Source organism: Palaemon carinicauda, chromosome 12, assembly GCF_036898095.1.
Source record: "Palaemon carinicauda isolate YSFRI2023 chromosome 12, ASM3689809v2, whole genome shotgun sequence".
Lineage (NCBI taxonomy): Eukaryota > Metazoa > Arthropoda > Malacostraca > Decapoda > Palaemonidae > Palaemon > Palaemon carinicauda.
The window spans coordinates 15,239,680-15,253,726 of record NC_090736.1 but is presented as its reverse complement, the minus strand read 5'-3'; the positions used below and the strand labels follow the sequence as shown (position 1 = coordinate 15,253,726).

At 41.2% G+C, this 14,047-nt stretch overlaps 1 protein-coding gene across 1 annotated transcript in view; it reads right to left on the bottom strand.

Moving 5' to 3' along the window:
• The window catches only part of EMC1 (ER membrane protein complex subunit 1), a 110,041-nt gene that overhangs the window by 14,549 nt on the left and 81,445 nt on the right, over positions 1-14,047 (bottom strand). Inside the window, exons 12-15 of the mRNA XM_068384458.1 lie at positions 12,391-12,546; positions 11,940-12,129; positions 9,325-9,473; positions 8,951-9,154 (exon numbers count right to left, since the gene is read on the bottom strand). Coding sequence (XP_068240559.1) covers positions 8,951-9,154; positions 9,325-9,473; positions 11,940-12,129; positions 12,391-12,546 — 699 coding nt within the window. The remainder of the gene's footprint in view (positions 1-8,950; positions 9,155-9,324; positions 9,474-11,939; positions 12,130-12,390; positions 12,547-14,047) is intronic.

The following is a 14,047-nucleotide window of genomic DNA, read 5'->3' as shown; positions in this document are numbered from 1 at the left end:
CAGGTTACCTTGTCTTTGGATGAATAAGCTTTCCATGCTACTGTATCAGTATGTCCAGGCCCAGGGATATCATTATTTACTTGGGTGAAGGCTTGGACTTCTCCAGATTTGTGATGATCTCCAGATCACAACAAAACGAGAGTAGCCTATTCTGAGGATGACAAAGTTGGGACGCTGAATCTGCCAGTATTAGCCAGTAGCCTAAGTAACGGATCGGACAAATTCCATTTGCATTTTGGGCCAAGCCAACACCAACGTGGATACACGAGTGAATACCTATGGGGGTATGAACAACCAGAAGCAAAGCACTTGGATTGAAAGACTTTCTTGAAAGATGATTCATGGGGATCTGGAATTATGCATCCCTGAGATCAAGTGAAACCATAAAGTTGTTCTTCCTTAGGGCGTGTCTGACTGTGTTAGGCATTTCCATACTGAATTGAGTATGATGGCTGAACTTGTTCAGAGCTGAGAGATCTATTACTGGTCTGCAGTCCCCTGAGGCACTTCTAATAAAAAATAGGCAGCTGAGGAAGCCCAGAGGGTCATCTCTGTCTTCTTCTGTAGTGCCCATTAGCATCATAATCTCCACTTACGACTGAAGGGCATGGTCTTTCTCCCTTCCTGACCGATAGTAAGACCAGGGGAGGGGGAAAGTCATGAAAGTGCCACCTCATCCATTTCTCCGCCAGGGATCCTCACACTAGTGGAGTTGGGGAATTGCCAGCCCTAGTGTGACTGAAGGTCTTGCCTACCTTTTCCTCTGTGATTCTAGTTCCAAGCCCCTCGTTAGCGAACGGCTGATCAGAATCAGGAGGCTTTATTGACCCACATGACGTGGTTCAGGGTCACGTCTACTTGTCTTTGATCTAGGGACTGATCTAGAAGCTTGCCTAGATGGAGAAGTTGGCCTAATATGGTTACTGGAAGTGGATGGCTGAGGGCTCTTGAAAGACAATGCCTAATGGAGTGAATGCCGATTGGATTTTCTCTATCGAGCCAAAGTTTTACAGGTTTTGCCGCAAACCAAGTTAGGTCTGTGCACTGCCTCTCCTTCTCTGTATCAGACAAGTCCGAGTTCAAGGCCAAGTACCCCACAGTACATGAACTAAAATCCAACCAGGAGCCTGCAGCTTCAATGTCACAGGGCTCCGTAACTGTTAACATAATGGTTGAGCGGCTAGTTTCTCACCCGAAAAGGACAGGTCGAGTAGAGACCAGTGGGTCCAAGGGCAGAGGAGAGTCCTTTATCGCATAATAGCGTCTCTGCTTTGGAAAAGCTGGTGACAGGATTGTAGATAATCGACCCACTTTCAGGAATCTTTTGGAGATGATACTTGCTTAATGATTTTATTGAATGCCTCCTTAGTAAGCTTTGACAGGGGGGATTTTTAGTCGCTGTCTTGAACTCTGGGACCAGGGCCAATTCTATCTATTACCGCTTTCCTCCGTATAATCAGCGAACTAAGGCCTTCGCCAAGGTTGTTTACCCTCCTGATTGGCGACAGGCCATGTAGAAAGGAAGACTTGGACACTGCATAATCTGGTACAGAGGTGAGGAAGTCCTCAACCCAGGGGAGGCTGTTCCTCTCAAGAGGGTAATTGTACTGTTTCCCATCTTTCTGTTCAAGCACCCTACCTGGCATGCACTGAAAAGGGTCAGGGTAACTTATCACTAATCTCCTTATTTGGGGTACTAAATGGTGTTGCTCATAGGCAAAACTTGACGTTTTGTCGAGGAACTCCTCCACCTATTAAGTGGCAAACAAGGAAAGGATTATCTGGATCTCTCTTGCAAACATAACTAGGAGAGTTAGCCAATCTCTTAACCTTCTTTTTAAGTCTTCTCTCTCCTCTCTTTTGGATTCCTTCGAAAGGGGGTGAACAAGGGTCCTTTATCACTTCTGAATAGGGAACACCTTTAGGAAAATCTGGATCAGAAGGTGGTTGCCTAGATGAAACTGCTCCAATGATACTTCTGTGCTCTCAAAAGGCTGACCATAGACAACCTTGACTTGTAAAATCTGCAATTTTCAGCACAAGATGCATCTTGGTGATCTTGATGACCTATGCACCTGAGGACAAGGATCTAATGCCAAAGCCCAGTCAATCTCACCAGAATACTTTTCTTGCATTCAGCAACAGTCCTTGTGCTGAAGGCAAGCATAATTGGTGTGCTTGTGTATCTTTATTAACTACCCCATGTATATTCGGGAGTAGAGGGGAGAGAGCACCAAAAGGGCAGAAGCTCGCAAGCTCGGTGCATGCGAACAGATAGGAGAACACCAGCTTGTAACTGCTCTAAGTTAGATGGACAAGTGCAGATAGATCAGCGCTGCGCTAGCTATAAGTAAAAGAAAATAAAAAAATCTGAGTTGCAGTCGAGTTGCTTCCACAGGAAAGCGCTCTAGTAGACAGGTGAGGAGGGGAGTAATCGATTGTGAGCAGGCGAGAGGGTGAGTGATTGATTGAGTAATGTCGATAATGAGCAGGCATGCAATCAATCGGGAGCTCAGCAGTTAAGTTTGCGGCTTGCAATCACTCCCGTGTAATAGTGCTCCTTAAAAGTACGAGAACACCTAGTAGCATACCTAGTATCACTCTAATGGGAACTTTAACTGGTGAGATGGAGCTCCCATAAGAGTACATGATCACCAACAAAGTGGGGACTTTCCAATAGATACTTGCAAAAGTTCCCTTAGATGATCACGATCCCGAACAGCTGAGGAGAGGGCAAAGTAGCGTGTAATCTTCTGTTTCTTTCCTTGTTCTCGGTGAAGTATTGGCCAACACTGTCATTCCCACTGGGAGAAAAACAGTAGGAATGACTTTTATAAAACTCCTATAAATCAGTCTTAAAGGACTAATCATCCAACAAGGGAAAGGGACGGGCAGCTGCCAATATTTTTTCCGATTAGCAGTGTGTATCAAGTCAGCCGATTATGTACTTGAGACCGAGAGAACTTAAGGTACGAACAAACACTCGTACAGAAGTTTCCCTCTGTTCAGTAAGCAAAACAAAAGACAATGCACGTAGAAGTTGCACCCTGTCGAGCTTCTTCATCAGCTATCCTGCCAGTCTGGAAAGGCGAGTGCTTCAAATGAATGCAACTTATATCATCACTAGCTTTGTGATAATCGAACGCGTGCATGTAGTAAATATCTCCCCTTAGGGAAAGCATGCAAAGGGAGGTGCACTTGCAAATCTATGGTATTGGGTGAAGCTTTGTCACTTGTTAAGTGCTCTGTTGTATGTGTCATAGGCTCACTAACTAAAGTTTTGCGTGCTAGTGTGACAGTGGCCTGTTGTGTGCACATATCAGGAGCACGCTGAGGACAGACAATGTCTGGTGAGCAGGGTTTCCAATTTAGTCATAAAAGGTTAAGTGAGCACGCGAAGAAGCACGTTCATCGGTAAACAACGATTCAGAGTTTAAACCCCTGTGCGCTAAAAGATAAATTGCTCATAAGCATGAGCATCAAACAAAGGGATACGGTCTACCTTCGGGAAGGAGAGCTTGTTCCTCCAGATACCGTATTCTGAAATTGTAGGGGGTTAGACGATCACGGAAGTCGGACTCAAGGGTGGAATTTTAGCCAACCGCTCAAGTTTACAAACAAGGACAAGGTCATAAGATGTCAAAATTTATTCCCCTTCAAGGAATCAAGACCAAAGGCCCAGCAAAGCATTGTTAACGGGAACAAGTGTCCAAGATTGAAGAAGAAAATTTTAAAAGCAAAGTTTGCAGATATGTTAAAAGCACATCTGTGATATTCAGCAGCATGGGCAGTCCTCCCCTCTGCTGGTAACTACCCTCTATTGCTGACACCTCGTTATAAGTTTTAACTGTCGAGTTGCAGCTGTGCTTGAATCAATTCTCATAGTAAAGTGCTCAGGTTCACATTTATGTAGGAACACAGTTACATTACACATTTCATGTTACAGTATACCTCCCTCAGTAGTCTGTTTAAGCTATTCATTAAAAAGGAAGAGCAACCCAATAACATATTCATTGAATTCACAATTTCACAGTAAACAATATTAAAAAAATTCTTAAAAGTAATTTGTATTTTCCTAGCTATACAAACCTGAGTCCTTTATGTAGGGATATTGTCTTCTGCACGAGGGCCATTAAAATTATTAACGAGGTAGTTAATGACAAGTGGGAGCGAGGATGAGGAGCCCCGTCACCTTACCTGTCAGTCTCTTCACTTATGACCTTTCAGTTCAAGACTAAGAGGGGTGCCTATGGGGCAAAATTTTAATATAAAGCCCTCAAGTTTGTACATCTAAGAAAAATACAAATTACTTTAAAAATTTGTGATTTCTTTGTAGGTGGATACAAAAAAATCATCTTTTATGTAGGAACATTCATTGCTTGGTGGGTCGGCAGACCCCTAGAACCGAACAGCTAAGTTCTTTTTCTTCCCTGGAAATGTCAAACAACCTTGTCCCATATGGGAGCGAAGGAGATATCTTCAGCAAATTCCTATCTGTCTATCCTTAGGCTGAATTAGCTGATAGGACCTTGGCTTGTCCAAAAATATTGGTACTATAGTCAAAGGAAGGATCCCTTTTCCCCCTAGTTGGATCTCAGCCCAGAATAATATACCTGGGATATGATGACCTAAGGCTTAGTATATATTCTACCATTTTCCCCCACGTCTAGAGAGGATAGAAGAGAACTTTTCTAGAATCAAAAGAATGGAGCTCAGAAGTATAGTTTATCATCAAATCAGATCCAGCAAGTACAGTACTGCTTCAACTGCTTCATCCCAAAGACAGGAGCAACAACAATGGAGAAGAGGAGCCAGTTAGTCCACATCCATTCCAGAATTAAATCTATATATTACCATAGATAAGATGCTTACAGAATCTGGGCTAGCTACACTCCTACTTGATCAATCACCACAAGACCAAGCAGCAGAGCATCCAGGGTCTTTTGGGTATTCCTGTAAGATAAGGACTGTGAAGATAATCTGGAGAATACACACCCCAGCTGACAAGATTTCTCTTGAAGACAAGAGAGGGGCCTAGTTCCTGACTTCGCAAGTTCTGATCCTAGCTGGCACCAAGACTCTCTCAGCATTGTGGATCAACTCCAGAATTAAGAAAGAGACTGTGTTCTAGACAACTTTTTCTTGATTCTGCCCGTGCTTAGGAAGAGTTGCCAACACTCGGGACTGAGGTATCAGGTCTTCTTCAGACAGAACTGCAGAACTCTCACAGGGCAAAAGGCCTCTTCCCTCCATGCCATTACATGGACAGAGGACTCGAACCTGGCGCCGTGCCCCAGCAGGGTCAAAGTTTTGCTAATTGCCTCAACGCTAGGCCAAGGAACTCCAACACCTCTTAAAAGTGAGAGACTAAGGCAAAGAGAACTTCTCAGTTGCCTAACCACTTTGCCGATTAAGGCACCAGAGACAGTTTTGCACGTCAGAACCTTAACTGAGGCCTTCTCAAAAGCCTGGATATAGTACCAAGAATTGCAAGACTGTTAGAAGCACCTCCAAGCATAGGCAACTCCTATGAGGAGGATAGGTCTGTCTCTTCCCGTCAAAAGACTATGCTCAAGTCCGAGTGGTAGCCTTAACAACCGCTACTGAGAGGAGCTTCTCCCTGCCAGGAAGAAGTTAATCTTTGCAATCATCACTAGAGATGATCAAACTCAAGAAGGCTCCCTTCTATGATAAACATCATAAAAAATTGCCCACTTTCCTTGGAGAATGAGGGCCAAGGGAGTTCATTTAGAATCTTGACAAAGAAGGGGAAACCGTTCAGTATACAGCTGTCTAGGAGCCACCTGAACCAACCGAGTCCCGGCATAATTTCACACGTTAGATTAGCCAATAGGCCAGGGATGAACAGAGACAGGGTGTAACCAACCAAGAGATTCCATGGGTGCTGGAAAGCAACATGTTACACAGACCTTGGTGTCGACTAGGTGGGGGGCGGTAAAAATGTGGGGTGTTTCCTATCAAAACGTATGGTAAACAGGTCAATCCCCGGAGAATCCTCCTATCATAGACCTCTCCATTACGCCAGGATGTAGGGACCACTGACTCTACAGCCTTCACTTGGTGACTAAGTGTGCCTCCTAGGCCATTTCTTTTGCCCAGAATGTGACTGGGTGACAACTTCCTGGCATGAAATGCCACCCACGAAATGCATCTACTTCGTCAGTTCATGGAGCTAGACATAAACCAAAATGGTGTTGTTGCAATCACCCATCAGATGCCTCCTCAATTATCTTGGAAGGCTTACTGAGCAATACAGGCTGGTAGCCCCAGAACATTAAAGAGAAAATGCTACTCTTCCTGTCCATACTCCTGAGACTACCCTGCTCTTCAGGTGTGTGCCCCTCCCTTCCTTCGACTTATCTGAGTACAGTTGCATGTCAGGAGGTGAAGAATAGAGTGGGACTCTCCTATAAGGGTTCCTCATTAGCCAACAGGTGAGATCGACCCAAGTGTCTAGTGCAGTTGGCACAACGAGAGATGGTGATCTCTCAAAATGTAGCAGGAGAACTAAAAATGGACAAATGTGCAGGTAATAAGAGTACTAATCCTTCAGATTCCTGGAAAACAAGACCTATTCATCTGATGGAATTCTTTGAGCGATTCACTTTAACATCCACCTTACCTCTGTCCACAAAGCAAGGGTTCTCAGGAAAGTTGGAAGAATAGATGAGTACTCTATTGCCAAAAGGGAAAAAGTGGGGTAATTGCTGCAAAGGATAACAATTTTCTTCTGCTGCAAGACTGTCTGGAAGAACTTTGGTTCCTTCCTGAAAGTTGTTGGTGGTCCTGCAAGGGACTAAGAAAGGCCTAGAAGTCTTCCTTGCGAACTCCACACCGAAGAGTTCCGAAGAGGCAAAGACATTTGAGGAAATTTGTCTGGGAATTGGGTGACCCAGGCATCACCAGGGATGGTCTGGGCCCTTGTGAGACACCTAAGGGCTGCCCAAAGACCGAGGACCAACCCAGGGTCGGATCCCCCAAATTATTCTCCAACCGACGCACCTTGAAAGCGTGGATGGGCATCATAAAGAGGTACTTTCTTCAGTACTGGACCTTAAAGACAGACAAAAACCAAGTGCTCTCTTACCGAACCTATCATCCCCAAATTAGGCTGACTACATAAATGGGGACTAAGGGCAGCCTGGGAAGGCCAGTGACAGTGGGGAAAAGATCCCAAGAATGAAACAGCAGAGATGGATGGAATACTCATACTATTCATTTCCTAAACGGAGCGGAAGAATGGCCCCTGCCTTGTACCTCATGGGGAAATCCCTTCGCCCACAACTCTTGGTTTCGATGACTTTGAACATTGCAATCCTCTCAACTTGCTTTACCAAAGCATCGCGAGTTAAGAGAGGAGCAGAAGTACAAAGTCCCAGCAAAACAACAGGAGAATGCCAAAGATCCTTCATCAACCGGAGGATAAAATTGTTCTGGGATGTAGCTCTTAGTAACACCTCTTGGTTACTGGATAGCCGTGAAACCCGATCCACGACACCAATGGGTGTGGTACATGACATATGGCATGGCCTAGCCATGTGCATTGGTCCCAGAGGCCCAAACACAGAGCTGTACCATAGTTCCAGGGGGATGAGGTACGGGATCAACGCCAAGCCTCATGTATCAGGCCCAGAGGGCCAAAATATGGAGCCGTCACAAGGTAGCCAGGGACCCAAGTCATGGCTACAAGGGACAAGGCTCAGGGTTCAAACTCGGGGTCATTGCTTCTACCTCCGGCATCAGCCCTGGGGAGCCCACACAGAGGCCAAACAACCTGTGCCACCCAAACAACAAGGTACTCGGGGTACCCAAGCCTTGACCCCAGGTGGACAAGGTGTGGAACACTAACACGAGCCCCAAGGGAGGTTCAAAACACAAGGCTAACATGGATAACCCGGCCACAAGTGTGGACGGGGATCTAAGTAATGGTACTGGGACCGAGACCTAGGGTCATGGCCTGGCGTCACGAGTCGGCTATGTATCCCAGCTGGCTACAGAAGTAACCAGAGACCACAGCCCTGGCCCCAAGGGGGGCGAAGCACAGAGCCGCGTTACTGGGGCACGGTGCAGGCATTGGCATTGAACAACATTACAAGGCAAAGCAAGGAACCTGAGCCCCAGCCCAAGGGACTGAGGATAAAGGCCATAACGAGGGTCATAGCTAACAGTACTTTGCCTCTACGATACACAGGGACTTAACCCATGTCCTGCTTGGCTACCGGGGTAGCCTGACATGTGGTAACGGCATTGGCTCAGCGCAACAGCCCTGGAGGTGGAGGGTGGAAACGCAGGCCACAACACCTGTCTTGCTTGGATATCAAGGTACCCGGGACCCAAGCCCTGGTCATGCGCGGGGGAAGGCTAGAAACCGTGACACAGGGTCAGGCTGCCAGCCCTACCAAAAAGCCCTGGAGGGGACGCGCAGCCGTAACACTTGTTCCACTTGATTACCGAGGTAGCCAGGGATCTGAGCCATGGCCCAGGGACACAACCCCAGCCTCCTCCTAGTGTTTGCAATAAAAATCAACAGCCAGTATTCAATTGGTCATAAAAATTAAAATGAAAATTTAGCTTGAAGGTGCATCAGTACATCCGCACTCGATACAGCTGAAAACTCAAGTGAAGAAACTTTGACAGGTAAGGGGGAAGGGTCCCTCGCCCTCACTCTCATCTGTTGTTAAATCCCTATTTAACAATTTTAATGTTCATTCCACCTTATGCTGAAAATAATTTACTTACATAAAGAACAATGGTTTGTATACGCATAGGAACAACTTAAATTATTGAAAATAAAACATCCCACTAAGAGCAAACAATGTATACTTCCTTATGACTAAGGACAGTGATAAAAAATGTTCTAACATTTACCAGGTTATGGTGACTTATATCTAATATAAAAGACTAAAAAGATATTTGTGTGACAACATACTTGGACTACACCTCCAGACTGCAAGGCAAAGAGAATGAATTTTGTTGTTATTCCCTTTTCAGTTGTTGTATGTGCTGTTGCTTGTACCCCAAGAGGCATGATGTATGCCTGTCTCTCTAAAAGTGGCGTTGAATGGCCACTGAAAGATGAGAAGGCAGAAGCATTTGCTTGTGATAAGCCTTCATAAAGCTCTAATGATGTAACCTGCATAAAAGAGAAATGAATTGATATAAAATTAGAAATATGAATTGCATAGCAACGTAAATATATCTAAATGGATAGAATATAATTCAGGATCCACTTTAACAAAATATTCAAAATAACATGCAAAATATCCAATCAAGATAAATTGCCATCTATGTTCTCTATCTTACCTCAAACCTCCTATATTTATCGTTGAAAAGTGTGTAGACAACCCAATTTTCAGAATGCACCATATGAATAGGACCAGACACTTTCTTATGGGATACAGATTCAATTACTGCTCCAGTTACAGTGTCAACTAAGTACAAGGTCATAGAATCTGTAATAATCAAATAAATATTACGCATTAGTTATAGTGTCTGAGGGATAATTGCTTACACCAATAAAAACTGTAGTACTATTAATATAAACAAGAGTAATGAGATAATAGTCACACTCCTACAGTCTCAATTGGTGGGCCTGAGGGGTTTGTTCTAAAGCAAGTGGTCAAAACTGGGGCACAGTTAAGTTAATAAAGATAGGCAGATATGTGAAAAGCTACTAATAGGAATGATTGAAAAGTAAAAATAAAAAAGCATAACAATTGAAGATTGAAAGAACATGACACAAAAATTCATCTGTCAATAGTGTTCTCTACAAATTACACTGTAGGTGGTAATCTCCCTATAAGGAATACTAATAGTGGTAACAGGTCCCCCATCAATAGTTTGGCACCTTTGTACTGTTAGAAACTTGATTGAGACAGTAGACAAAGTAAAATGTAAAGTAGTTACTAAATAAAAAAAATAAAAAAAATTAAAACTGCATATAAACATGTACTTGTTTACACGCCTTGTGTAATCATGTAATTAATGTGTTGTATTTCTCTTTCCTCATCTTGACAACAAAAAATTATGCTACACAAGTACCTTTGACAAGTTTCAAGTATTTACAACCAAAATAACACCATAATAAAACAAATAACTAAACTGTGTTCCCCTAATGATACCATCATTAACTAGTCAAAGGGTTAGCAAAAATAGATTTACTTGTTTTGTCTTTTCACCATACTGTACTGCTTAATAAGACAAAATCAAAGAGAAAAAAAGTCAACCAAAAAAAAAACTTTTTTTTAATTTCTCCTTAGGTTTACAAAAATCAACTTAAACTGAATTTTTCATGATTAATTTGCCATTACAGCACTTGAACATATTGAATTCTAACCCATTGATTAAATTAATTTGTTTTGGCTTTTCTTAATTTGCTATTCTTCTTTTTAAAATTTTACATTATAGTACCAGTTATGTAAATTGAGAGCAAAACATGTTTTTCTCAAGGATTGAATTGTTCTACATTAACCAAATTAATAAGTGAGAACAAGATTTTCTTCAATGTTATTTTTGTCCAGCCAAGATACCTTGTGGAAACAAAGACAAAAAAGGGATTTTGACGTAGGAAAAATCTATTTTTTGGGTGAGATAGCCATGTCGTCCAGATGGAAGTTCCTTCTGACAACTTCAATCAGGATGACATGGCTATCTCACCAAAAAATAGATTTTTCCTACGTCAAAATCCCTTTTTTGTCTTTGTTTCCACAAGGTATCTTGGCTGTACACCGGTATAGTAATAACTTCTCTTAGATAACATACAGTAATTTCTTTTTCTATTATATTCGGTAATTATTTTCACCTTCCTTATACTGTAATAAAGTATTAACCTAACTGGATATAAATAAATACACATTGACAGTAATGATGGATGCGAACAAGTCATACAGCAGTAACTTTAATGGCAACCATGCAATATAAAACCGTAAGCAACCAAATATATTTTCTTGTAGATCTGTTTCAATTGTAAACCATAAAGTTCCAAATAGCAAAATGAAACTCTAATTTCAATTTGAGCAATTTTGTTTGCAAATGAAAAAAGGGAATTGGGGAAAAAATACAATTAAACTGAAGTCCTTGAGGGGGAATATTTAAGTAAACTTAGGTCTGTAAAGGGTTAAAAGTTTGGTCATGAAGAACTACAAATACTTGTTGATAAACAAGTTAATGTTATGACTTATTATCATCATCATCATCATCGCTGGTTGCACTTTCTTCATTTGATCAATAGGTTACAATACTAATAATAAAACCTATAAACATCAACCTTCTGCAAAGATAGTGAGGTTGTCATGGATTTCATAAGGATGATATAAACCTTCCTTATGGCTTTCCTTTACTCAAAGATCTGGTCTTTGGAATTCATAAAAAAGAATTGCTTGCAACTTGAGTTGTATCAATATACTCATTGTATGTAGAAAGAACAGATACTGATACAAATTCAATGTTAACAAAAAAAAAAAATGGGATTGAAACATGATTATTATATAATTTCTGATACCTCAAAAACACTAATGAAGATTATAAAAACAGTAAAAACCATCGGTCAAAGTCTAGGATGGACACAAATGAGAGAAGGCTGGCTTCTTTAACCAGCAGCAACCATGGAAATACCATACTCCCAAAAAAGGTTATGCAAATTTAAAATATGCTATGTAATAAGGTTTGTGCCATTCAGAACAAACATTGAAAAATAAATATAAGTATAAAAACATGAAAAAAGAAATTTAAACTACTTTAACTAAACTATAAGGTTACATTATAACATCAGCAGTATTTGGCGACTTCAAATAATTATATTTGATTAAAATAAATTCCATTGCAGAGATTAGATTCTGAGAAAAAAAAACATGTAAAATCCTATTAGAACTTTTACTGCACCATCACAATAAAATATTCAATACTATATTTATACTCACTCTTGGTAATATGGTCATATCCCTGTGTGATAACAACAGCTAGGTTTGGGTTGACGTATTTGTAAAGTACAGAACGATCTGCAAGTACTCGCCCTGGAGAATGTACTTTTTCAGAAGCAAGTTTCCCATAAACTCCAGTTATGGGCCCACCACCCAAAGAAACCCTCCATACTTCAGTCAATGTGAGTGCCTGAAAAAAAAAATAATACGAATCTGCAGCAATTGTTGTATTTATGTACCATGCTTAATACAAATATTACACTGAACATATCTGTAAAATCTATAAAATGACAATCATACATTTTTGTATAATCTATGAGCAGCTTACATATATGAAATATGGATAAATCCGATGGCATTCTATACAACAAGGACCTTATATAATCAACTCCAACTAAACAGTTACTTTTTATTATGTAATTCACACGGTAAATAAATGACAATAACTTACCCCAGGTTGTGAAAACCTCATTGAATATCCTGTAAGCACATTGCTACCAGGCTGAGCCATATGTAAAAATGTTACATCCTTGTGTTTTAGTAAAACAGACTCTCCACTAGCAGGGAACATGTGTGGAGTCAGTGTTGTATCAACCAAGAGTAGAGGCTGAAAAAAGATAGATAACATACTGATATAAATTCTCAATTTACAGTAAATTCAAGTACATTATGGAGTAAATTAAAAAATATGCTTCATATATCATTGATAGAATTTTTAAAATTCTTGCCGCAAATAATCAAAAAATGAAAAAAAATTAAAATATTTGTTAGTTTTCAATATACAAATTGAGCCTTCCTTCATTCATTACAACCCAGTTTAATTTTGCTGTTGTTCTTACTCTTATCAAGTGACAGTACTAATCTGGTAGTGGAACTGCAATACTGCAAAAAATAATAAAGTTTTGCTGAGAAAAAATTCATTTATTCACACGCAGCTACAAACTTGAGTCACTTATATGGGATTACTTCTAGTTTCGTTTTCTACGGCCAGACAATTAAAAAGAAATCGGTAGATTACGCCAGCAGCGTTGCTGGGCAACTGTTGCACACAATGTGCTACACTTGTTCCAAACTCTTCTGAACGGGAAGGAGGTCAGACGTGCCTTCCTTCTCTTCTACGGTCAGACCACCGCTTCGTCTACTCGATAGCCTTATAGTGCTTATAGTGTTTGTGTCTTTTGTCTCTTTGACATTTTTTGTCACTTGCATGCTTTCATTATTTGTGAGTTACGGGTGTACTTTTCGACATTACAGTATGTCGAATTCAATGCATTCTTGCCTGGGCCGAGGTGGTCGCCCATGGTACATTTATGAGCTGAGTAGAAGTGGATCCACACCTGTTTTGTCCTTCATGTGGAAGTAAAAGATGTTCGGTTGAATCACCGAGTATTGTAGGGACTGGTCGCCCTATCAGTTGGAGAGATATCGTTCTCAATGTAAGAAACGATCTAAGAGAGATCGTATGGCTAGGGGTCCTTAGCAGAGGACAAATAACATATGAAGGGAAAGTTAGGAATTTTGCTGGACTGAATATCATGAAGTGTTCAGTTTACTGTATTTTCAAATTTTGGAAATAATTGAGCACCAAGTGCTCAACATACACCAACTAAATATGACTAGTTTGGAAATAATTTGGATTTTTCCTAACCATACAAACCTGAGTCCTGTAGATAGGAGAATAACAACAGCAAAGCTGGAATATGGCAGTTAAAAAGTTATAATGAGGTATCGACAACTGGTTGGTAGATACCTGCCTGCAGCAGGGAGGCAACCACCTGCTCCCTAGTTCATTGAGAAACCACTCCAATACCAGTTGGGACTCTAGGAGGTTGGTGTTCACGGAAAAGTGCGAGATAAAAGACTGAGGTTTGTAAGTTAGGAAAATATCCAAATTACTTACAAATTTGTCATTTATTCCTACACAAATACAAACCCTCATCCTTCACACAGGTGTCCCCAGTCAATCTGGCTGAAAACATATCCAAAGATAGTAGGATCTTGTGCATTTGAGATGCTGAAAGTGTTTACTACCATGTGTACCAGAGGTTTAGTAATACCAGCGAGTCCATGGCCCTGTCTTCAAGGATTGTTCTGAGGGGATTATCTCT